Genomic DNA, 27,053 nt, shown 5'->3' on the forward strand with positions numbered 1-27,053 from the left:
AAACATTGGGCCCGTTGGACACTATGAACCGGCAGTATACCCGTGGACTGTTCGAGCAACAAATACGCCGGGAGAAACTGAAGAATCACAATACTCAGACTGTTCATTCCTAGCCGATGTTCCTGGAAATTGCGTGTAGCTTGTTCGAAGGGTTTATATCATTTCTGTTAAGCGAAACAACAATACATAAAACATTTAAACTGCAGGTAATTCTGTACAACAGCTTTATTTGTTATTAAACAAGGTCAGTTTCCCAACAGAACATGAATATAGGCTTGCATTGTAATTTTCACACAATTAACAGTTATATTTCAACATAATTTAACCGTGTTATGTACACAGACCAATGTAACAACAAAAATAACAGATCTTCACATAATGCTGACAGCTTTAGACATCTGCTCGGATGCATCTTCACGGCACTGGCTAAGCGGTAACGTTATACTCATTTTTCCGCAAACATTCGACTGACTGCTGGCTTTAACAGATGAAGCACTATCAGGCCTACATATTGAATAACCACAGGCGTCTCATTGTCCACGTACCAAAAAAGGAAAAACCACCGGATAATAGTCGCAAATCACCATATTGTCACAGCCACTGATGGCCCTTCTATTCAGGCCGTATGAAACAGTTCTTGGAACTAACAAATAGTGTAGAAGGACGTTTCACACACTATTGTCTCACAAACTTATCAGTGTATGATATGTAATCTGCTGTAAAGCGACCAATGACGAATCACGCTGCAATATACCGTCCTGCAATTGAGTCACTGAGAACGAAGAACTGGAACACTCACTCAGATAATGTTTGACTGTTTCTGGAACCCATAAAAGTCTTTAAACAATAGTTTTAAAGTGGCCACAGTTAAAAGTTAACTGTAGCCTTTTCCATTACTTTACTGTGACAGCATGTTGTTGTGATTCAAATATGGGCCTGGAGGGACTACACTGTAGCGTCACGAACGAAAAAGGCCTAAGAGTACACATATAGCTGTATTATCTGTCCGCATTGCTTCGCTCAAAGACAATGGCTTCTGGTTTCTGGTAACAATTCGCAAAAAGTCATAGATCAGTAGACTAGACGAGGAAGTTGTTATAAATTTTTCAGAGTATTCTTTCACTATTTTGTTGAGCATTCAGCACGATATAATATTAAAGAAATACTTTGTTTTTGTCTGTCTCTTTTGTACATCTTGTGGGAGTATGTGTCGTGAACCATGCGGTGTTCCTTACTAATTACATATTGCTTACCACGTCTGTAAGTGTCGCCTTGGAAGCCATATCGATACAGTGGCACTGATAACTATTTTTCGTAATTTTGATATCGCTTTAACGATAGACTGATACTTCGGTTGAACCATGCTCCTTTTGCAGTTTTTTTATTGTTTTGCATTGTACTTGAAGCGCAACAACGCGTGGACTGATAGGAGAATCTCCGTCTTAATTAAGTATTTAGAAGAGTTGCAATCTACAGAAAGCCAGTCTGCAACTGCTTAGGACTTTTCAAGATTTCTCATTGTATTGCGGAGTAAAAGGTATGGAAGAGAGAAATGTATCTGTGTTTATTTGGTATCTAAGACGACGTTATGGCTAGGTGAATTTTCCTGTGTATGGCACGATATACACCCACCCAAAATAATCACTGACACACGTTACACGAAAACAAGAAAAAAAGTCTAATGAGCAGAGGCTTTAAAGATTATCTTGAGAGGTATGAGTACTTGACCTTGATACGAAACACATCTCTTCTACTGCAAGCTCTTTGCTTTTTCTATTTTTGGAAGAGGTAGTATGGACCAAAACAAGGAAAAAATTTCCAATAAACATGGATTCTGAAACGCATACCTTAAGAGCTATGAGGACCTGTTCAGTAGAAGAGATGTTTTTCACACTAGCGGAGACGAACAATTACTCATAGCTCTTAAGGTATTCATCTTAGAGCCCACATTTACTGGAAATGTTTTCCTAGTTTTGGTCAATACTTCTTCCTCAAATTTGGATAGCTAAGACCTTGCAGTAGAAGAGAACTATTTCACAGTATCAAAGATGAACAAGTGATCATACCTCTTCAAGCATGCATTTTAGAGGCCATCTTTACGGACATGCTTTTCTTATTTCTGCATTTCTCATGTTCTTCATGTTTTTATGGAACATTCTGTATAATAGGGACGTAATAGAATTATCTCGTAGTCAAATGAGTCCCTAAACATTGTGAGTCAGAAGATTTGTTTGGATTGCAATTACTTCTTTAGCGTCGTTGGTAATACATGTTTATTAAACACGTCACCACAAGTGTCTTCAGTCCTTGGTGCGTCACGACCAAGAAGGGTAAAGAGCTTGTGATATCAGCTGGTCTTGTCACTGGCGGGGAAAGTTTGTGAATCGGCAAAGAGTGTGCATTTACAAATGAAACTACACTACGCACAGTATAACTTGGCACTTTTCTGGGAGCGAAGGAGTCGAATGAAGTTAGATGACTTCGCGCTTGTACGGAGTGTTTCCGCCATTGTCAACTTTTCCTAGAAAACAGTGTCACAGATCGTAGCATTTTGGTAGGCTCTATGAATGCAACGTTATTTTCATTGTGCTGCATGTCCTACGAGAAGAAGGCGGGGCTTGTTCCCATTACACTTCTCCCCGGACCTAGGAGGCGATCGTTACGCTCGCTGCATTCCTAGCAAAGAGGTCGAGTTATACTGTGCGTATCAGTTCGTACTGGCTAGAGAGAAGAGCCGGCGGAGAGTTCGTTGCTTTCTTGTACGCAATGCGGAGGATAATACGGCATTTACTTGCAGACCAAAAAGCGTACAGGACTAGCTGTATCGTATGCGTTAACGCTGTGATTTGCGTTTAGGAACATTTGTGTGAAATATTCTGAGCGGTATATGTCAGTTTAGATATGGCGAAGTTCCCCTTCTTTGTTGGGAATTGGTCGGTAGAAAAAAAGCACGCATCTCGTGTCGTGTGTACACATGTACATTTACAGGTTCAGCAGAGAACTGGTGAAACTCAGTGTAGCTGTAGAGAAAGAGTAGGACACGAGTTTTGGAGCGGGCGCTATGGAAGCAGCGTGGTCCCTAGGTTGTTGTTTACTTTTGCGACGACCATCACACGAGAGCAGAGTCCACTGTAAACACATAGTGTCCGACGACTGTCGGCTGTCCGAGGGGTGGTGCGCGGGGGCGGCTACGGGTGCAGGCGCCTCCGCTGGCGCTGCCGCAGCCGCCGCCGCGCGCGCCGCCGCTAGGAGCCGCTTGCGGGGGCGGCGGGGGCGGCGTCGGCGGCGTCGCCGTCAGCGTCGTTGCGCACCACCGCCTCGACGGCGTCGTCCCGGGCAACGCAGTCGCGCACGGCCTGCAGCACGATGCGCACACGGCGGTCCAGCGCGGCGAGGTGTGGCTCCCACAGTACCGGCGCCACTGGGTCCTTCTGCATCGCGTCCCGCATCGCGTCGCTCAGCTTGCGGGGGCCGTTGTGGTACCTGCCGGGCACACACGTCGCCGTCAGTGGCGAATACATACGCATACACACACACACACACACACACACACACACACACACACACACACACTAGGATGGTTCGACACCGTTCCTCACAATCAGAAGCGTCTTCTAACCAAACTGCGTGCCTATGGAATATCGCCTCAGTTGTGCTACTGGATTCGTAATTTCCTGTCAGAAAGGTCACAGTTCGTAGTAATAGACCGTAAGACATCGAGTAAAACAAAAATAATATCAGGCTTTCCCCAAAGGAAGTGTTATAGGTCCTCTATTGATCTTGATCTACAGGGTGGTCCATTGATAGTGACCGGGCCAAATAACTCACGAAATAAACATCAAACGAAAAAACTACAAATAACGAAACTCGTCTAGCTTGAAGGGGGAAATCAGATGGCGCCGTGGTTGGCCCGCTAGATGGCGCTGCCACAGGTCAAACGGATATCAACTGCACTTTTTTAAAAAATAGGAACCCCCATTTTTATTACATATTCGTGTAGTACGTAAAGAAATATGAATATTATAGTTGGACTACTTTTTTCGCTTTGTGATAGATGGCGCTGTGATAGTGACAAACGCATAAGTACGTGGTATCACGTAACATTCCGCCAGTGCGGACGGTATTTGCTTCAGGATACATTACCTGTGTTAAAATGGGCCGTTTACCAATTGCGTAATAGGTCGATATCGTGTTGATGTATGGCTATTGTGATCAAACTGCCCAACGGACGTGTGCTATGTATGCTGCTCGGTATCCTGGACATCATCCAAGTGTCCGGACCATTCGCCGGATAGTTATGTTATTTAAGAAAACAGGAAGTGTTCAGCCACATGTGAAACGTCAGCTACGACCTGCAACAAATGATGATGCCCTAGTAGGTGTTGTAGCTGCTGTCGCTGCTAATACGTACATCAGTAGCAGACAAATTGCGCGAGAATCGGGAATCTCAAAAACGTCGGTATTGGGAATGCTACAACAACATCAATTGCACCCGTACCATATTTCTATGCACCAGGAATTGCATTGCTAGAACTTTGAACGTCGTGTACAGTTCTGCCACTGGGCAAAAGAGAAATTACCGGACGATGACAGATTTTTTGCACGCGTTCTATTTAGCGACGAAGCGTCATTCACTAACAGCGGTAACGTAAAAGGCATAATATGCACTATTGGGCAACGGAAAATCCACGATGGCTGCGACAAGTGGAACATCAGCGACCTTGGCTGGTTAATGTATGGTGCGGTATTATGGGAGGAAGGATAACTGGCCCCCATTTTATCGATGGCAATCTAAATGGTGCAATGTATGCTGATTTCCTACGTAATGTTCTAGCGATGTTAATACAAGATGTTTGATGACAGAGTGGCGATGTACTTCCAACATGATGGATGTCCGGTACATAGCTCGCGTGCGGATGAAGCGGTATTGAATAGCATATTTTATGACAGGTGGATTGGTCGTCGAAGTACCATACCATGGCCCGCACGTTCACCGGATCTGACGTCACCGGATTTCTTTCTGTGGGGAAAGTTGAACGATATTTGCTATCGTGATCCACCGACAACGCCTGACAATATGCGTCAGTGACTTGTCAATGCCTGTGCGAACATTACGGAAGGCGAACTACCCGCTGTTGAGAGGAATGTCGTTACACGTATTGCCAAATGCATTGAGGTTGACGGACATAATTTTGAGCATTTATTGCATTAATGTGGTATTTACAGGTAATCACGCTGTAACAGCATGTGTTCTCAGAAATGATAAGTTCACAAAGGTACATGTATTACATTGGAACAACCGAAATAAAATGTTCAAACGTACCTACGTTCCGTATTTTATCTTAAAAAACCTACCTGTTACCAACTGTTCGTCTAAAATTGTGAGCCATATGTTTGTGACTATTACAGCGCCATCCATCACAAAGCGAAAAAAGTGGTCCAACTAAAACATTCATATTTGTTTACGTAATACACGAATATTTAATTGAAAATGGGGGTTCCTATTTAAAAAAAAAAAAAACGCAGTTGATATCCATTTGCCCTATGGCAGCGCCATCCAGCGGGCCAGCCATAGCACCATGTGGTTTCCCCCCTTGAAGCTAGAAAAGTTTCGTTCTTTGTAGTTTTTTCGTTTGACGCTTATTTCGTGAGATATTTGGCCCGGTCACGATCAGTGGACCGCCGTGTATATTAACGACATAGGAGACAATCTGAGCAACCCTCTTAGATTGTTTGCAGATGATGCTGTCATTTACCTTCTTGTAAAGACATCCGATGACCAAAACGAATTGCAATATGATTTAGATAAGATATCTCTATTGTGCGAAAAGTGGCAATTGACCCTGAATAAAGAAAAGTGTGCAGTTATTCACATGAGTGCTAAAAGTAATCCGCTACATTTCGATCACGCGATAAGTCACACAAACCTGAAGGCTGCAAATTCAACTAAATACTTGGGGATTACAATTACAAATAACCTAAATTGGAACTATCTCATAGATAATGTTGTGGGTAGAGCAAATCAAAGACTGTGATTCACTGGCAGAACGCTTAGAAGGTGTAACAGGTCTACTAAGGGAATTGCTTACACCACACTTGTCCGCCATATTCTGGAGTACTACTGTGCGGTGTGGGATCCGTATCAGGTGGGACTGACGGATGAAATCGAAAAAGTTCAAAGAAGGGCGGCTCGTTTTGTATTATCGCGAAATAGGGGAGATAGTGCCACAGTCACGATGCGTGCCGGCCGGTGTGGCCGAGCGGTTCTAGGCGCTTCAGTCTGGAACCGCGCGACCGCTACGGTCGCAGGTTCGAATCCTGCCTCGGGCATGGATGTGTGTGATGTCCTTAGGTTAGTTAGGTTTAAGTAGTTCTAAGTTCTAGGGGACTGATGACCTCAGATGTTGTCCCCTAGTGCTCAGAGCCATTTGAACCATGATACGTGAACTGGAGTGGCAGTCTCCTCCAATTGTGAAAACATTCTGTTGGCACCCACCTACATAGGGAGAAATGATCATCACGATAAAATAAGAGAAATCAGGGCTCGCAAAGAAAAATTTAAGTGCTCGTTTTTCCCGCGCGCCTTTCGAGAATGGAACGGTAGAGAGGCAGCTTGAAAGTGGTTCATTGAACCCTTTTCCAGGCACTTTATTGTGAATAGCAGAGTAATCACGTAGACGTAGATGTTCGGATGGTGACAGAGACACATACTGCTCTTTGATAATCCACTGCTGGCCATTAAAACTTCAACACCAGGAAGAATCCAAATAAAAAATAAATTTTACTCGTTGTGCATTTATTGGACTTATCAGAACTGTTTTATACAGGGTGTTGTGATAGTCCCGTGGCAAACATCCAGGGCTTGTAAAATGGAGTGAGTACATAATAATTTCAACAGGAACCCATATCCGCAAACGTACCTTTTCCATTCTACGATCTTTTCAGTTCAGATGTGTAACGCGGCCAAGTCTGCTGAGGCAAAGAGAAAAGTCTCATTGTTGCTCGTCTTGGTATGCAATAGCGTAGATAGAATGACGTGTACTACGTAAGACGATCGCATTATGTCACTTAACGTCTGTCTTGCTGCGAGATCTATTCAATGCATGTGCGTCTCAGGTACAGCAGCCATGGTTTGGTACACATCTTCGGAATACACAGGCATGCTCCTTGTGTGTGGCGAAGCTCGAGGTGGCGGAAGACCTGCTAGTCGGCTATATGACAAACGTTTTCCTCAACGTAGTACGCCATCGCACAAACTTTTTGCCCAAGTCAGCAGCGGCTCCGAGAAACAGGTACCTTCTCCACGAGGAGGCAGGAGTGTGGTGCTCCATGGCAACACGGCACGCCCGAATAGCAAGTAGATGTACTGTATCGCGTTGAAGAGAACACGTCAACGACTACTCGAACAATTGCGCGTGCAGTGGGTATAGTCACACTATTGTCTGGGCCGTTCTGCGTGAGCCACAATTACATCCGCACTATTTACAACTACGATTTATAAAGGGTACACGCTATGGGTCCACAAGATTTTCCACAACGCGTTGGCTACTACATGCGGCTCTTCCACCACTGCGTCGACACATCCTTGTTTCCACTTCGAGTCCTGTTTACAGGTGAATGTAAGTTCACGAGGGACTGTGTTCTGAATTCGCCAAACACCCATGTCTGGGCAGACGAAAACCCTCGTGCCACGCATGTTCAGGGAATTCAGCACCTGTCTGGTATTAACGTGTGGGCGAGTATGTGATTGGGCTGCACCTCCTTCCAATCAAGCTAACTGATCCTGCATACTTGATCTTCAAAAAAAAAAAAAATGGTTCAAATGGCTCTGAGCACTATGGGACTCAACTGCTGTGGTCATAAGTCCCCTAGAACTTAGAACTACTTAAACCTAACTAACCTAAGGACAGCACACAACACCCAGCCACCACGAGGCAGAGAAACTCCCTGACCCCGCCGGAAATCGAACCCGGGAACCCGGGCGTGGGAAGCGAGAACGCTACCGCACGACCACGAGATGCGAGCACTTTATCTTCCTACAAAACATATTCCTGAAAGCTGTGCCACTGAATATCCATCAGGAAATGTCGTTTCAGTAAGACGGTGCACAGCTTCACTTCTCAAGTGCAGTTCGGAGACATTTCAACACTCGGTATGGAGGAAGATGGACAGACCGAGGTGATCAAACCACGTGGTCGCCGCCATCGCCGGATTTAACTCCTATGGACTACTTGTTGTGGGGTCGTATGCAACGTTTAATTTACGAGACTCCTGTAGAGACAGAGGAAGATCGGCTGACACGAGTTCTGGACGCTGAACTAGAAACTAAAACGACGTCAGGTGGGGTGGAGAGTGTACCAGAACATGCTTCGTAGGTAAAGTTCTGTAATAACGTTGGTGGTCGCCACAGCGAGCTGCTGTTGTATTGCATCTGTATAGTTCTGTATGGGCTCTTTTTTGGTTTGGAATAATGTAAACTAGTAATGTTTAAGTGTTAATATAAACAAATGTGCTTAAATAATAAATGGAACTTTCGTTATGTTTCTTTTCAAATTGTTACCTAATGTATTATGTCACGCCTAACGCAGTTTCTCAAGCAAAAGTGGATGAGTTAAACATATGGACTGAAACATTCGTAGAACGGAAACGGTACGTTTCCGACATTGGTTCCTACTCAAAATATTATACAGCCACTCCCCTCTGCAAGTCTTAGAAGTTTGTAACGGAAATTTTCGAACACCCTGTATAATACGTTTAAATAGTTCAATTGCGCACTTGAGAAAGTAGTCGGACAATGGAACAAAATCATAAAGACTGGGCTACATAAAGAAAACTGTCAATATCAACTCAATTGCCTTTGTAGATCATCTGCCTGCTTTCTGAAACAATAGAGGAAGCAAAGGAACAAATCCCTGAACTAGAGAAACAAGCAGCTAAAACAGGTTTTACCATTTACTTTAGGCGCACAGTTCGGAACCGCGGGACTACTACGGTCGCAGATTCGAATCCTGCCTCGGGCATGGATGTGTGTGATGTCTTTAGGTTAGTTAGGTTTAAGTAGTTCTAAGTTCTAGGGGACTGATGACCACAGAAGTTAAGTCCCATAGTGCTCAGAGCCATTTTTGAACCATTTACTTTGAAAAAAAAAAAAAAACTAAAATGATGATCAACAACAAACACCCAAATAAATATCTAAAAGTCCAAGAATAGAACACAGAAATAGTAAAAGAATCTACGTATCTGGAGGAATGGATTAACTGGAATGCAACACCCCGCGAGGCGAAAGAATCCAGAAAAAAAACAAACTTGAATTGGCCTTCCAATTGACAAAAGGAGACGTACAAGAAGCAATCCCTTTCGTTGGGGTCCAAAATTAAGCATTACAAAACAGTGATAAAGCCAGAAGCATTGCATGCAGCACCACCATAACCATGAATCGCATAGGGCAGATAGGACAGTCAAAACCAAACGAAAGAAAAATTTTAAGAAAAGCACAGGAATAAAATTTCAGAATGATGTAATAGTACACATCAAGAATGAAACTCTCTACAAAAAAAACTGAGAAACCCTCAGAACTATGCGCAGTAAGACACTAAATTTTTACGAATATCATCTCAGAATGAACTCAAATACATTAACTAAGGGAATTTTTGATTTCTTTCGTAACAGTATAACAAAACCTAATTGGGTTACGAGAACTGAAGAGAACCTAATTGAATCAAAAATTACAAGAAACTCATGACACCATCGAACAGTTCAGATAAGTACTAAGGACGAAAAAACAAGGTTCCGAGACAGATTTAAAATTAAGTTGATACCCATCACTTCCCCCCCCCCTCCCCCCATGAACCATGGACCTTGCCGTTGGTGGGGAGGCTTGCGTGCCTCAGCGATACAGATAGCCGTACCGTAGGTACAACCACAACGGAGGGGTATCTGTTGAGAGGCCAGACAAACGTGTGGTTCCTGAAGAGGGGCAGCAGCCTTTTCAGTAGTTGCAAGGGCAACAATCTGGATGATTGACTGATCTGGCCTTGTAACAATAACCAAAACGGCCTTGCTGTGCTGGTACTGCGAACGGCTGAAAGCAAGGGGAAACTACGGCCGTAATTTTTCCCGAGGGCATGCAGCTTTACTGTATGATTAAATGATGATGGCGTCCTCTTGGGTAAAACATTCCGGAGGTAAAATAGTCCCCCATTCGGATCTCCGGGCGGGGACTACTCAAGAGGATGTCGTTATCAGGAGAAAGAAAACTGGCGTTCTACGGATCGGAGCGTGGAATGTCAGATCTCTTAATCGGGTAGGTAGGTTAGAAAATTTAAAAAGGGAAATGGATAGGTTAAAGTTAGATATAGTGGGAATTAGTGAAGTTCGGTGGCAGGAGGAACAAGACTTCCGGTCAGGTGGCTACAGGGTTATAAACACAAAGTCAAATAGGGGTAATGCAGGAGTAGGTTTAATAATGAATAGGAAAATAGGAGTGCGGGTAAGCTACTACAAACAGCATAGTGAACGCATTATTGTGGCCAAGATAGATACGAAGCCCACACCTACTACAGTAGTACAAGTTTATATGCCAACTAGCTCTGCAGATGACGAAGAAATTGAAGAAATGTATGATGAAATAAAAGAAATTATTCAGATAGTGAAGGGAGACGAAAATTTAATAGTCATGGGTGACTGGAATTCGAGTGTAGGAAAAGGGAGAGAAGGAAACGTAGTAGGTGAATATGGATTGGGGCTAAGAAATGAAAGAGGGAGCCGCCTGGTAGAATTTTGCACAGAGCACAACTTAATCATAGCTAACACTTGGTTTAAGAATCATGATAGAAGGCTGTATACATGGAAGAACCCTGGAGATACTAAAAGGTATCAGATAGATTATATAATGATAAGACAGAGATTTAGGAACCAGGTTTTAAATTGTAAGACATTTCCAGGGGCAGATGTGGACTCTGACTACAATCTATTGGTTATGACCTGTAGATTAAAACTGAAGAAACTGCAGAAAGGTGGGAATTTAAGGAGATGGGACCTGGATAAACTGAAAGAACCAGAGGTTGTACAGAGTTTCAGGGAGAGCATAAGGGAACAATTGACAGGAATGGGGGAAAGAAATACAGTAGAAGAAGAATGGGTAGCTTTGAGGGATGAAGTAGTGAAGGCAGCAGAGGATCAAGTAGGTAAAAAGACGAGGGCTAGTAGAAATCCTTGGGTAACAGAAGAAATATTGAATTTAATTGATGAAAGGAGAAAATATAAAAATGCAGCAAGTGAAGCAGGCAAAAAGGAATACAAAAGGCTCAAAAATGAGATCGACAGGAAGTGCAAAATGGCTAAGCAGGGATGGCTAGAGGACAAATGTAAGGATGTAGAGGATTATCTCACTAGGGGTAAGATAGATACTGCCTACAGGAAAATTAAAGAGACCTTTGGAGATAAGAGAACCACTTGTATGAACATCAAGAGCTCAGATGGAAACCCAGTTGTAAGCAAAGAAGGGAAAGCAGAAAGGTGGAAGGAGTATATAGAGGGTCTATACAAGAGCGATGAACTTGAGGACAATATTATGGAAATGGAAGAGGATGTAGATGAAGACGAAATGGGAGATACGATACTGCGTGAAGAGTTTGACAGAGCACTGAAAGACCTGAGTCGAAACAAGGCCCCCGGAGTAGACAACATTCCATTGGAACTACTGACGGCCTTGGGAGAGCCAGTCCTGACAAAACTCTACCATCTGGTGAGCAAGATGTATTTCCGTAGAAATACTGGAACACGTGAGGCAATACTGACCTTACGAGTTATCTTAGAAGAAAGATTAAGGAAAGGCAAACCTACGTTTCTAGCAGTTGTAGACTTAGAGAAAGCTTTTGACAATGTTGACTGGAATACTCTCTTTCAAATTCTAAAGGTGGCAGGGGTGAAATACAGGGAGCGAAAGGCTATTTACAATTTGTACAGAAACCAGATGGCAGTTATAAGAGTCGAGGGACATGAAAGGGAAGCAGTGGTTAAGAAGGGAGTAAGACAGGGTTGTAGCCTCTCCCCGATGTTATTCAATCTGTATATTGAGCAAGCAGTAAAGGAAACAAAAGAAAATTTCGGAGTAGGTATTAAAATCCATGGAGAAGAAATAAAAACGTTGAGGTTCGCCGATGACATTGTAATTCTGTCAGAGACAGCAAAGGACTTGGAAGAGCAGTTGAATGGAATGGATGGTGTCTTGAAGGGAGGATATAAGATGAACATCAACAAAAGCAAAACGAGGATAATGGAATGTAGTCGAATTAAGTCGGGTGATGTTGAGGGTATTAGATTAGGAAATGAGACACTTAAAGTAGTAAAGGAGTTTTGCTATTTGGGGAGCAAAATAACTGATGATGGTCGAAGTGGAGAGGATATAAAATGTAGCCTGGCAATGGCAAGGAAAGCGTTTCTGAAGAAGAGAAATTTGTTAACATCGAGTATAGATTTAAGTGTCAGGAAGTCATTTCTGAAAGTATTTGTATGGAGTGTAGCCATGTATGGAAGTGAAACATGGACGGTAAATAGTTTGGACAAGAAGAGAATAGAAGCTTTCGAAATGTGGTGCTACAGAAGAATGCTGAAGATTAGATGGGTAGATCACATAACTAATGAGGAAGTATTGAATAGGATTGGGGAGAAGAGAAGTTTGTGGCACAACTTGACCAGAAGAAGGGATCGGTTGGTAGGACATGTTCTGAGGCATCAAGGGATCACCAATTTAGTATTGGAGGGCAGCGTGGAGGGTAAAAATCGTAGGGGGAGACCAAGAGATGAATACACTAAGCAGATTCAGAAGGATGTAGGTTGCAGTAGGTACTGGGAGATGAAGAAGCTTGCACAGGATAGAGTAGCATGGAGAGCTGCATCAAACCAGTCTCAGGACTGAAGACCATAACAACAACAACCCATCACTTCGGAAGAGAAGAACGAGGTCAGAGACAATGAAGGAATACTGGGCACAAAGGAAGAAACAACACGCAAAGAATGAAGAGGGCGAAACGAAGGAAGAAGACTACGTTTAAATTCGTCAGTTAATTTCCTGCATACAGCATGTTAACCTGAAAGTTGCTCTTGGAGCGGATCGGGACGAAGCAGAATACGGTTGTTGTGGTCTTCAGTCCTGAGACTGGTTTGATGCAGCTCTCCATGCTACTCTATCCTTTGCAAGCTTCTTCATCTCCCAGTACCTACTGCAACCTACATCCTTCTGAATCTGCTTAGTGTATTCATCTCTTGGCCTCCCTCTACGATTTTTACCCTCCACGCTGCCCTCCAATACTAAATTGGTGATCCCTTGATGCCTCAGAACATGTCCTACCAACCGGTCCCTTCTTCTTGTCAAGTTGTGCCACAAACTCCTCTTCTCCCCAACAGAATACGGTAGTGTCATTATTTATGTAAGGGGATTTCAGACTATATACGAGGGTTGGAACTTTAATAGTGGCAACAATTTATTTACAGCTCGTACAAAATAGATAAGTGTTTCAAGTTTTACAGACCTTTAAAGTAGTCACCAGCATTGTGTATAACCCGTTTCCAGCGATGTGGAAGTCTTGGGATACTCTTAGCAGTGCCAATTGTGTTGACAGTTCGAGCGATCGGTCTATTGCCTGACGAATTTGTAGCAGTTCTGAAGCGAATGCCGTGAAGTGTTTCATTCATGTTAGAAATCGAGTTGAACTTACGAGGGCTGAAGTCAGAGGAGTGCAGTAGGTGGTATAGCACTTAGCAGCCACATCAGTCAAACAAATCAGTAACAGCTTGCACCGTACGTGCTTGAGCATTGTCCAGCAAAATGGTGGTCAGGTCCTGCAGAAAGTTTCATCACTTCTGCCTCTATGCTGTTCATTTTTGGAACACAACCTAAGACCAGCTTAGAGACAGAAGTGCCAAGATGAGATAATATTCTAGGATACATCACGTTCTCAAAAGTCTGGGAAAGTGATGTCAGTACTATTCTAGAATTAACTATCCTACTGTTCTAGAATACATCACCCTCTCAAAAATCTCGTAAAATGATGTCAGAAAGAAGGAAGGAAGATTGGGGCTTAACTCCCGTCGATATATGGGTCATTAGAGACGGATCAGAGTCTCGGTTTGGAGAAGGAAACCAGCCGTGCCCTCTAGAAGGCACCATCCTGGCATTTGCCTGGAGCGGTTTAGGGAAGCTACGAGAAAACTAAATGTCTAGGTGGTCAGACGCGAGTTAGAACAGTCGTTCTTCCAATTCTAGTTCAGTGTGATAACCACAAGGCGACATCGCTCGGGATGGACTGGAAGAAGCTGCACAAATATTCAGTCACACCTTGACAACGCAAGATTATGCACTTTACAAAACGAAAAACTTACTGTCTTGTGACTGTAAAAACAGTGAGTCGCAGTTGGACTCGGACAACTCAGAAATATCTGGGTATACGCTTTGCAGGGACATGACATGGTACGATGGGATAGCTTCAGTCGTGGGCAAAGCAGGCAGCTGCTTCGGTTTAAGGGTAGAATACTAGGGAAATGTAGTCAGTCTACCAATGAGATTACTTACAGGGTGTTTCAAAAATGACCGGTATATTTGAAACGGCAATAAAAACTAAACGAGCAGCGATAGAAATACACCGTTTGTTGCAATATGCTTGGGACAACAGTACATTTTCAGGCAGACAAACTTTCGAAATTACAGTAGTTACAATTTTCAACAACAGATGGCGCTGCGGTCTGGGAAACTCTATAGTACGATATTTTCCACATATCCACCATGCGTAGCAATAATATGGCGTAGTCTCTGAATGAAATTACCCGAAACCTTTGAGAACGTGTCTGGCGGAATGGCTTCACATGCAGATGAGATGTACTGCTTCAGCTGTTCAATTGTTTCTGGATTCTGGCGGTACACCTGGTCTTTCAAGTGTCCCCACAGAAAGAAGTCACAGGGGTTCATGTCTGGCGAATAGGGAGGCCAATCCACGCCGCCTCCTGTATGTTTCGGATAGCCCAAAGCAATCACACGATCATCGAAATATTCATTCAGGAAATTAAAGACGTCGGCCGTGCGATGTGGCCGGGCACCATCTTGCATAAACCACGAGGTGTTCGCAGTGTCGTCTAAGGCAGTTTGTACCGCCACAAATTCACGAAGAATGTCCAGATAGCGTGATGCAGTAATCGTTTCGGATCTGAAAAATGGGCCAATGATTCCTTTGGAAGAAATGGCGGCCCAGACCAGTACTTTTTGAGGATGCAGGGACGATGGGACTGCAACATGGGGCTTTTCGGTTCCCCATATGCGCCAGTTCTGTTTATTGACGAAGCCGTCCAGGTAAAAATAAGCTTCGTCAGTAAACCAAATGCTGCCCACATGCATATCGCCGTCATCAATCCTGTGCACTATATCGTTAGCGAATGTCTCTCGTGCAGCAATGGTAGCGGCGCTGAGGGGTTGCCGCGTTTGAATTTTGTATGGATAGAGGTGTAAACTCTGGCGCATGAGACGATACGTGGACGTTGGCGTCATTTGGACCGCAGCTGCAACACGGCGAACGGAAACCCGAGGCCGCTGTCGGATCACCTGCTGCACTAGCTGCGCGTTGCCCTCTGTGGTTGCCGTATGCGGTCGCCCTACCTTTCCAGCACGTTCATCCGTCACGTCCCCAGACCGTTGAAATTTTTCAAACAGATCCTTTATTGTATCGCTTTTCGGTCCTTTGGTTACATTAAACCTCCGTTGAAAACTTCGTCTTGTTGCAACAACACTGTGTTCTAGGCGGTGGAATTCCAACACCAGAAAAATCCTCTGTTCTAAGGAATAAACCATGTTGTCTACAGCACACTTGCACGTTGTGAACAGCACACGCTTACAGCAGAAAGACGACGTACAGAATGGCGCACCCACAGACTGCGTTGTCTTCTATATCTTTCACATCACTTGCAGCGCCATCTGTTGTTGAAAATTGTAACTACTGTAATTTAGAAAGTTTGTCCGCCTGAAAATGTACTGTTGTCCCAAGCATATTGCAACAAACGGTGTATTTCTATCGCTGCTCGTTTAGTTTTTATTGCCGTTTCAAATATACCGGTCATTTTTGAAACACCCTGTACAAATCACATGTGTGACCCATCCGGCTATATTGCTCAACTGTGTGGGGTCCGTATCAAACCAGACTAGCAACGTATTTTAGTATCTTAATCCTGCTTGTAGCAGTTGCCAATGGTCATTGGTGGCACAATAGGTGCAACACGTTAACGGGTTTCTTCCCTGAATAACGGTCGATCGGTCACTGCTGCTCGCACAGTGCGTCGTTCTCGATGCGTGTCTGTATCACGCGGACCACTATATTCTGTTCTACTGTTGTGGGAATACTCCAAATTGTATCCAACATGTGCAGCAGTCTGTCCATACGTCCGTCCAGCATCCGGCAGAGACACAGTGCGATGCCGTTCAAACGGCTGACGCTGTTCACCAACTCGCAGGGCACGTTTGTATCGTAGAATGAATGTTTGGAGACACTGTTCGACTCTAAACTCAACACAGTTACTGCATGCAGAATCGAAACAAAAGCCACACAAACAGGTCTCGGTAGCGCCATCTGATCGCCGAAGACGATGACAAATGAATCAGTAACACTACAACACCTCAGTATCCCTGTGTTATAAATTGATTCCACTGAACAGTATCGTTGAGCGTACTGCATTTGTTTCTCCGGCAGTGTTGTATCATCGCGAGGTTTATTTTTGTAACTCCGAGAGCGTACCTTCCAAGAAAGGTCAAGCGACATATTGCGTCCTCCCAAATACGAAATGATCACTACGAGAAAATCAGAGAAGCTAGAGCTTATACGTAATGGATCAAATGTATGAAACTGGTGAAACAGAATTTCGGAAAAATATCATCCACACATTCCCAAAGATAGCAAGGACGGATAAGTGTGAAAGCTATAGAAGAATCTAGAATGAGATTTTCACTCTGCAGCGGAGTGTGCGCTGATATGAAACTTCCTGGCAGATTAAAACTGTGTGCCCGATCGAGACTCGAACTCGGGACCTTTGCCTTTCGCGGGCAAGTGCTCTACCAACTGAGCTACCGAAGCACGACTCACGTCCGGTACTCACAGCTTTACTTCTGCCAGTACCTCGTCTCCTACCTTCCAAACTTTACAGAAGCTCTCCTACGAACCTTGCAGAACTAGCACTCCTGAAAGAAAGGATATTGCGGAGACATGGCTTAGCCACAGCCTGGGGGATGTTTCCAGAATGAGATTTTCACTCTGCAGTGGAGTGTGCGCTGATATGAAACTTCCTGGCAGATTAAAACTGTGTGCCCGACCGAGACTCGAACTCGGGACCTTTACTACACTGAAGCGCCAAAGAAACTGGTATAGGCATGCTTATTCAAATACAGAGACATGTAAACAGGCAGAATACGGCGTTGCGGTCGGCAACGCTTATACACTCCTGGAAATGGAAAAAAGAACACATTGACACCGGTGTGTCAGACCCACCATACTTGCTCCGGACACTGCGAGAGGGCTGTACAAGCAATGATCACACGCACGGCACAGCGGACACACCAGGAACCGCGGTGTTGGCCGTCGAATGGCGCTAGCTGCGCAGCATTTGTGCACCGCCGCCGTCAGTGTCAGCCAGTTTGCCGTGGCATACGGAGCTCCATCGCAGTCTTTAACACTGGTAGCATGCCGCGACAGCGTGGACGTGAACCGTATGTGCAGTTGACGGACTTTGAGCTAGGGCGTATAGTGGGCATGCGGGAGGCCGGGTGGACGTACCGCCGAATTGCTCAACACGTGGGGCGTGAGGTCTCCACAGTACATCGATGTTGTCGCCAGTGGTCGGCGGAAGGTGCACGTGCCCGTCGACCTGGGACCGCACCGCAGCGACGCACGGATGCACACCAAGACCGTAGGATCCTACGCAGTGCCGTAGGGGCCGCACCGCCACTTCCCAGCAAATTAGGGACACTGTTGCTCCTGGGGTATCGGCGAGGACCATTCGCAACCGTCTCCATGAAGCTGGGCTACGGTCCCGCACACCGTTAGGCCGTCTTCCGCTCACGCCACAACATCGTGCAGCCCGCCTCCAGTGGTGTCGCGACAGGCGTGAATGGAGGGACGAATGGAGACGTGTCGTCTTCAGCAATGAGAGTCGCTTCTGCCTTGGTGCCAATGATGGTCGTATGCGTGTTTGGCGCCGTGCAGGTGAGCGCCACAATCAGGACTGCATACGACCGAGGCACACAGGGCCAACACCCGGCATCATGGTGTGGGGAGCGATCTCCTACACTGGCCGTACACCACTGGTGATCGTCGAGGGGACACTGAATAGTGCACGGTACATCCAAACCGTCATCGAACCCATCGTTCTACCATTCCTAGACCGGCAAGGGAACGTGCTGTTCCAACAGGACAATGCACGTCCGCATGTATCCCGTGCCACCCAACGTGCTCTAGAAGGTGTAAGTCAACTACCCTGGCCAGCAAGATCTCCGGATCTGTCCCCCATTGAGCATGTTTGGGACTGGATGAAGCGTCGTCTCACGCGGTCTGCACGTCCAGCACGAACGCTGGTCCAACTGAGGCGCCAGGTGGAAATGGCATGGCAAGCCGTTCCACAGGACTACATCCAGCATCTCTACGATCGTCTCCATGGGAGAATAGCAGCCTGCATTGCTGCGAAAGGTGGATATACACTGTACTCGTGCAGACATTGTGCATGCTCTGTTGCCTGTGTCTATGTGCCTGTGGTTCTGTCAGTGTGATCATGTGATGTATCTGACCCCAGGAATGTGTCAATAAAGTTTCCCCTTTCTGGGACAATGAATTCACGGTGTTCTTATTTCAATTTCCAGGAGTGTATAAGATAACAAGTGTCTGGCGCAGTTGTTAGATCGATTACTGCTGCTACAACAGCAGGTTATCAAGATTTAAGTGAGTTTGAACGTGGTGTTATACTCGGCTCACGAGCCGTGGGACACAGCATCTTCGAGGTAGCGATGAAATGGTGACTTTTCCGTACGTCCATTTCACGAGCGTGCCGTTAGTATCAGGAATCCGGTAAAACACCAAATCTCCGACTTCACTTTGGCCGGAGAAACATCCTGCAAGAACGGGACCAACGAGAACTGAAAAGATTCGTTCAACATGACAGAAGTGCAACCCTTCTTCAGATTTCTGCAGATTTCAATACTGGACCATCAACAAGTGTCAACGTGCGAACCATTCAATGTAACATCATCGATATGGGGCTTCGGAGCCGAAGACCCACTCGTGTACCCCTGATGACGGCGCGAAACAAAGCTTTATCCCTCGCCTGGGTCCGTCAACATCGACGTTGGACTGTTGATGTTCTGAAACATGTTGCCTGGTCAGACGAGTCTCGTTCCAAAACGTAGCTAGCCGATGGACGTGTACGGGTATGGAGACAAACTCATGAATCCATGGACCCTGCATGTCAGCAGGGGGCTGATAAAGCTGGTGGAGACTCTGTAATTAAGTGGGGGGTGTACAGTTGGAGTGATATGGGACACCTGATACATCTAGAAACGACTGTGACAGGTGAGACGTACATAAGCATCCTGCCTGATTACCAGCATCCATTATGTCCATTGTGAATTCCGACGGCCTTGGGGCATTCCAGCAGGGCAATGCGACACTCTACACCTCCAGAATTGCTACAGAGTGTTTCAAGGATCACTCTTCTAAGTTTAAACACTTCTGGTGGCTACCGAACTCCCCAGACATGAACACTATTGAGCATATCTGGGATGCCTTGGAACGTGCTGTTGAGAAGTGATCTCCACACCCTCGTACTCTTACGGATTTATGGTCAGCCCTGCAGGATTCATGGTATCAGTTCCGTCCAGCACTACTTCAGACGTTAGTGGGGTCGACGCCATGTCCTGTTGCGGCGCCTCTACCTGCTCGCGGGGCCCTACACCCTTCCTGTCAGGAAGCTCGCAGTTCGTAGTAATAGACGGCAAATCATCGAGTAAAATTGAAGTGATATCAGGTGTTCCCCAGGGAAGCGTCCTGGGACCTCTGCTGTTCCTGATCTATATAAATGACCTGGGTGACAATCTGAGCAGTTCTCTTAGGTTGTTCGCAGATGATGCTGTAATTTACCGTCTAGTAAGGTCATCCGAAGACCAGTATCAGTTGCAAAGCGATTTAGAAAAGATTGCTGTATGGTGTGGCAGGTGGCAGTTGACGTTAAATAACGAAAAGTGTGAGGTGATCCACATGAGTTCCAAAAGAAATCCGTTGGAATTCGATTACTCGATAAATAGTACAATTCTCAAGGCTGTCAATTCAACTAAATACCTAGGTGTTAAAATTACGAACAACTTCAGTTGGAAAGACCACATAGATAATATTGTGGGGAAGGCGAGCCAAAGGTTGCGTTTCATTGGCAGGACACTTAGAAGATGCAACAAGTCCACTAAAGAGACAGCTTACACTACACTCGTTCGTCCTCTGTTAGAATACTGCTGCGCGGTGTGGGATCCTTACTAGGTGGGATTGACGGAGGTCATCGAAAGGGTGCAAAAAAGGGCAGCTCGTTTTGTATTATCACGTAGTAGGGGAGAGAGTGTGGCAGATATGATACGCGAATTGGGATGGAAGTCATTACAGCAAAGACTTTTTCGTCGCGGCGAGATCTATTTACGAAATTTCAGTCACCAACTTTCTCTTCCGAATGCGAAAATATTTTGTTGAGCCCAACCTACATAGGTAGGAATGATCATCAAAATAAAATAAGAGAAATCAGAGCTCGAACAGAAAGGTTTAGGTGTTCGTTTTTCCCGCGCGCTGTTCGGGAGTGGAATGGTAGAGAGATAGTATGATTGTGGTTCGACGAACCCTCTGCCAAGCACTTAAATGTGAATTGCAGAGTAGTCATGTATGTAGATGTAGATGTAGATATTAGGCAGGTGTTTCAGTTTCTTGGCTCTTCAGTGTAAATGAACTGTGTACTGAGCACTGAACATGGATTGAGAGAAAATTGAACAAATACGAAAGTAATGAGGAGCAGCAGAAATAAGATTAATGATAAAATTAACAACAAAACTGGGAAACTCGAAGTAGAGAAGTTAAGGAATTCTGCTACCTTGGAAGTGAAACAGTCCATGACGAACGAAGCAAGGATAAAATAGCAGACTTGCACAGACAGAGAGGGCATTCCTGACCAAAAGAAGGCTACTGCTATAATTTGAGGAAGAAATATTTGAGAATGTACCTCCGGAGCACAGCAGTGCATGGTAGTGAAACATGGACAGAGGGGAAGGTGAGAAGAAAAGAATCAAAGCGTTTCAGATGTTGTGCTACAGACGAATACTGAAAATTAGGTAGAGTGGTAAGGTAAGGTACGAGGAGATCTCCGCAGGATAGACATATGTGGGAAACAATTATAAGAAGGAGGAAGCGGATGTTAGGACATGTGTTAAGACATCAGGGAATAACTTTTATGGTACTAAAAGAGGGAGTTGTAGAGAGTAAAAACTGTAGAGGAGGACTGAGATTGGAATGCATTTAACAAATACTAGAGGCAAGTGCTACTCAGAGATGGAGAGGTTAGAGGAGAAGAATTTTTATCGGACTGTATCAAACCAGGTGACTGGTGACCAAAAGGAAAAAATGAAGTTTTGTGGACAATCATTCTTCCCACAATCTATCCGCAAATGGAACAAGGAAGGGATACGAAAGGTACCCTCCTCTACACCTTGTGAAGTATCTTGCGCAGAATACATGTAGATATAAGATTAGAAACAACGGAGAGAGAGAAGTATTAATCTATACGAGAGATTGATGACCAAAACGCGCGAAAGGGCTATACTTCCAAGTATTATCATGTTCCCACTAAATTGGCCCTTCTTGTGCCCAATTCCTTGTTTGTTGAATAAAAATTCGCTTTATTTATTCCTCGACCGGTTTCGAAGCTTAAAGCTTCATCTTCAGATGAGTAATCTCTTCCGTGTCGTACTATCCAGGCAGGCGATATGCGTGCTGGTCTTACACTCCCATGCGTTTGTTTCACGTGAATGTGATCCCCCATGACTGACTGGCCCGGCTGCCACACATTTATGTTCCAATAATTGTTTTGTGGCAGCTGAAGATGAAGTTTTAAGTTCTGAAACTGGTCGTGGAATAAATTAAGAAAATTACTGGCAACTGAAGCAGATCTTTATTCTATAAATACATCCCTCAGTGGCGGTTGTTCATCTGGTCACATATTTCGTATAATTCCGCGTAATATTTCTTCGAAGGAGGGATTCGGTACTCCCGAAGCTATTGCCAGGTTTCGTTCTGGTAATACCTCGGTAAAGGGGTCACGCTACAACTTTCGCAAGTGCCGAGGGAGCGCCACGCACTTGGCCAACTCCGCTAATCTCCTCGTCTCAAGAGAGAAAATTTGTCGAAGAACAAAAGTGACCTGTAGCGCCCGCGACTAGAGTTTCTTTCCTTTCTCCTCTCTGAAGAGCGTTCGCCGCTTTTAATTGCGAACGAAAGTGAACGCCGGTCGGCGAGAGCTCTCGGCGCGAACCGCATTCATCTCGGCCCGCGAGAAAGAACATTAATTATCCGGAAGAAGAAACACTGTTCGTCATTCCGACAGCCCGGGGGCAAAGATTTCCCCTGCCGACGCCGAGACGCGGGAAAAAAGAGAGGGGGGGAAAGAAAAGGCAAGAGTGGTGGGTGAGTGAGAAAGGGTGAGAGGGGGCGGGTGAGAAGAACGACCGAGGTAACCGCTAGAAGCTGGGAGAGGGAAGAGGAGTAATGCATTCTCCTAGTTATTTTCACTGACAAATAGTGTGAAAGGAGGAGGGAGGTGTATTCGAAGAGCACTCCACTCGTCCAGTTTTGTTTCGCGGTCCGTGAGCGCGAGTCTCTTGCGCCAGTAGGTGCAAGATGACAGTTGAAAGGCCGCCGCCAAGCGCGCGGGATAAATTATTAGGCGAGATGACTGCAGAGCGGCGGCTACTTGCGGTCTCTTGCAGTGGTGTTGTGGAGGGGCGCGGGAGGCAGTGAATGATTGATGGGCCGGCGCTGAAAGCAGCGACGCCGGCGTCGCCGCGCTGGCCGGCCGTCCATTATTGCCGGCGCAAGTGCGTGGCGTCCCGTGACGTCGGGGCAGCGGCCGCCGACGCAAACCGCTAATGAAGGATATCAATGCGTAATGCAGCCGCGGGCGGAGGGACTGGTCCCGCCGTAAAGCGGGTTGCATCGCGCCAGGCGCCGCAGCGCCGCCGAAACTGCCAGAGGTATCGCGTTACCGAATTTCGTCCGTTTTATGTCCTCTATGGCAGAAATTTGCCAATGTCTGGCAAAAGCAGCTCCCCCCTTTTGTTTCCCTCCCTCCGTCAGCCCCCCCCCCCCCCATCACACACACGTATAGCTGAGTCATATTATCGTTACAACCTCATTGATGTGAGGGTTAGGTCACGCTAACGAGCCAGTACTAGGGAACTTACAGGTTGATTGTCCCCGTTAAGGACACGATACACAACCAATATATCGCTGGTGGCGATATCGTTTGCAATCATCGCTCGCGTATACCATGCCACATTCGAGTGATTAACCAACCAATTTCAACGTTTTCTTCGAATATTACTTCCTCGTGAAGTTCTGCAATGTAAAATGTACTGTTATGTTTAGCAGTAGTGGAATCTCCGTATGTCGACTAATACTCGTAGAAAGTAAAAAAAAGCAAGAACTGAAATTTATTGAATTTTAATAAGTTTTTTATGCATGAGGCCAAAGCCATATTTTTTAAAAAAATTAAAAGACGATTCAATTTTCCACGTTGAGAGGTGGCAAAAATGATGGGATAGCGATTTGCACATATACAGGTGGCGGTAATAAGGAGTACATAAGGTATGAAAGAGCGGTGCATTGGCCGAGTTGGCATTTGTACTTAGGTGGCCATCTGAAAAGGTGCGAAAATTGGCAGTTGACCCTAAATAAAGAAAAGTGTGAGGTCATCCACATGAGTGCTAAAAGGAATTTGTTAAACTTCGGTTACACGACAAATCAGTCTAATCTAACTGCCATAAATTCAACTAAATACCTAGAAATTGCGATTACGAACAACTTAAATTGGAAAGAACACATAGAAAATTTTGTGAGGAAGGCTAACCAGAGACTGCGTTTTATTGGCAGGACACTTAGAAAATGTAACAGATCTACTAAGGAGACTGCCTACGCTACGCTGTCCGCCCTTTTTTAGAATACCGCTGCGCGGTGTGTGGTTCTTACCGGATAGGAGTGACGGAGTACATCGAGAAAGTTCAAAGAAGGGCAGCACGTTTTCTATTATCACGAAATATGGGAGAGAGTGTCACAGAAATGATACAGGATTTGGGCTGGACATCATTAAAACAAAGGTGTTTTTCGTTGTGAGGGAATCTTCTCACGAAATTCCAATCACCAACTTTCTCCTCCGAATGCGAAAATATTTTGTTGATACCGACCTACGTGGGAAGGAACGATCACCACGATAAAATAAGAGAAATCAGAGTTCGTACGGAAAAATATAGATATTCGTTCTTTCCGGGCGCTATACGAGATTGGAATAAAAGAAAACTGTGAAGGTTTTTCGATGAACCCTCTGCCAGGCACTTAAATGTGATTTGCCGAGTATCCATGTAGATGTAGATGTCTCTGACGTGATTATGACCGCACGACGGAAATTAACAGACTTCAAACGCGGAATGATAGTTGGTGCTGGATGCATGGATGCACCATTTCGGAAATCGTTAGGGAATTCAATATTTCTAGAACCATAGTGTCGGCAGTGGCCGACGGCCTTTGCTTAACGATCGAGAGCAGAGGCGATTGTGTAGAATTGTCTGAGTAACAGACTAGCAACAGTGGGTGGAATAACCACAAAAGATTATGTAGGACGTACGATGAACGTATCAATTGGGACAAAATATGGCGTTAATGGGCTATGGCAGCAGACGAACGATGCGAGTGCCTTTGCTAACGGCACGCCATCGTCTGTAGCGCTTCTCTTGGGGTCGTGGCCGTATCGGTTGGACCCTAGGCGACCGGAAAACCGTGGCCTGGTCAGAAAAGCTCTGATTTTTGTTGGTAAGAGCTAATAGTAGGGTTCGAGTAGGTTTCGGACCCCACGAAGCCATGGACGCAAGTTGTCATCAAGTCACTGTCCAAGCGGGTGGTGGTTCCATAATGGTGTGGGCTGTGTTTACATGGAATGGGCTGGATCTTCTCATCCAGCTAAATCTGTGATTGACTGGAAATGGTTACGCTCGGCTACATCTACATCTACATCTACATCTACATTTATACTCCGCAAGCCACCCAACGGTGTGTGGCGGAGGGCACTTTACGTGCCACTGTCATTACCTCCCTTTTCTGTTCTTGTCGCGTATGGTTCGCGGGAAGAACGACTGTCTGAAAGGCTCCGTGCGCGCTCGAATCTCTCTAATTTTACATTCGTGATCTCCTCGGGAGGTATAAGTAGGGGGAAGCAATATATTCGATACCTCATCCAGAAACGCACCCTCTCTTGCAGAGTCTGCCACTTGAGTTTGCTAAACATCTCCGTAACGCTATCACGCTTACCAAATAACCCTGTGACGAAACGCGCCGCTCTTCTTTGGATCTTCTCTATCTTTTCCGTCAACCCGATCTGGTACGGATCCCACACTGATGAGCAATACTCAAGTATAGGTCGAACGAGTGTTTTGTAAGCCACCTCCTTTGTTGATGGACTACATTTTCTGAGGACTCTCCCAATGAATCTCAACCTGGTACCCGCCTTACCAACAATTAATTTTATATGATCATTCCACTTCAAATCGTTCCGCTCGCATACTCCCAGATATTTTACGGAAGTAACTGTTACCAGTGTTTGTTCCGCTATCATGTAATCATACAATAAATGATCCTTCTTTCTATGTGTTCGAAATACATTACATTTGTCTATGTTAAGGGTCAGTTGCCACTCCCTGCACCAAGTGCCTATCCGCTGCAGATCTTCCTGCATTTCGCTACAATTTTCTAATGCTGCAACTTCTCTGTATACTACAGCATCATCCGCGAAAAGCCGCATGGAACTTCCGACACTATCTACTAGGTCATTTATATATATTGTGAAAAGTAATGGTCCCATAACACTCCCCTGTGGCACGTCAGAGGTTACTTTATAGTCTGTAGATGTTTCTCCATTGATAACAACATGCTGTGTTCGGTTTGCTAAAAACTCTTCAATCCAGCCACACAGCTGGTCTGATATTCCATAGGCTCTTACTTTGTTTATCAGGATACAGTGCGGAACTGTATCGAACGTGTTCCGGAAGTCAAGGAAAATAGCATCTACCTGGGAGCCTGTATCTAATATTTTCTGGGTCTCATGAACAAATAAAGCGAGTTGGATCTCACACGATCGCTGTTTCCGGAATCCATGTTGATTCCTACAGGGTAGATTCTGGGTTTCCAAAAACGACATGATACTCGAGCAAAAAACATGTTCTAAAATTCTACAACAGATGGATGTCAGAGATATAGGTCTATAGTTTTGCGCATCTGCTCGACGACCCTTCTTGAAGACTGGGACTACCTGTGCTCTTTTCCAATCATTTGGAACCTTCCGCTCCTCTTGGAGACCATTCGTGGAGTTAACGTTCCCAAATGACTATGCAATTTTTATGGATGGCAATACGCCATCTCATCGGGCCACAATTGTTCGCGTTTGGTTTAAAGAACATTTTGGACAATTAGAGCGAATGATTTGGCCCCCCAGGTCGGCCGACATGAATCCCATCGAACATTTATATGACATAATCGAGAGGACAGTTCGTGCACAAAATCCCGCACCGGCAACACTTTCGCAATTATGGACGGCTGAAGAGGCAGCATGGCTCAATATTTCTGCAGAGGATTGCATCTGTAGCGTCAGAAATATATCAAGACACATGAAAGATAGCAAGTTAAATGTAAACAGATTCTGAACTCGTAAAGGAAACGGTATTGTTGTTTTTTGCAACCGTTCTC

General features: G+C 45.2%; 1 protein-coding gene across 1 annotated transcript in view; it reads right to left on the reverse strand.

The window, feature by feature from the left end:
- Positions 1 to 210: 210 nt before the first annotated feature.
- Positions 211 to 27,053, reverse strand: part of LOC126160634 (extracellular serine/threonine protein CG31145-like) — a 224,883-nt gene continuing 198,040 nt past the window's right edge. The window contains exon 7 of the mRNA XM_049916918.1: positions 211 to 3,483. Within this exon, the coding sequence (XP_049772875.1) occupies positions 3,246 to 3,483 (238 nt within the window). The 3' untranslated portion in view covers positions 211 to 3,245. The remainder of the gene's footprint in view (positions 3,484 to 27,053) is intronic.

This window comes from Schistocerca cancellata, chromosome 2, assembly GCF_023864275.1.
Source record: "Schistocerca cancellata isolate TAMUIC-IGC-003103 chromosome 2, iqSchCanc2.1, whole genome shotgun sequence".
In the NCBI taxonomy this organism is placed as follows: domain Eukaryota; kingdom Metazoa; phylum Arthropoda; class Insecta; order Orthoptera; family Acrididae; genus Schistocerca; species Schistocerca cancellata.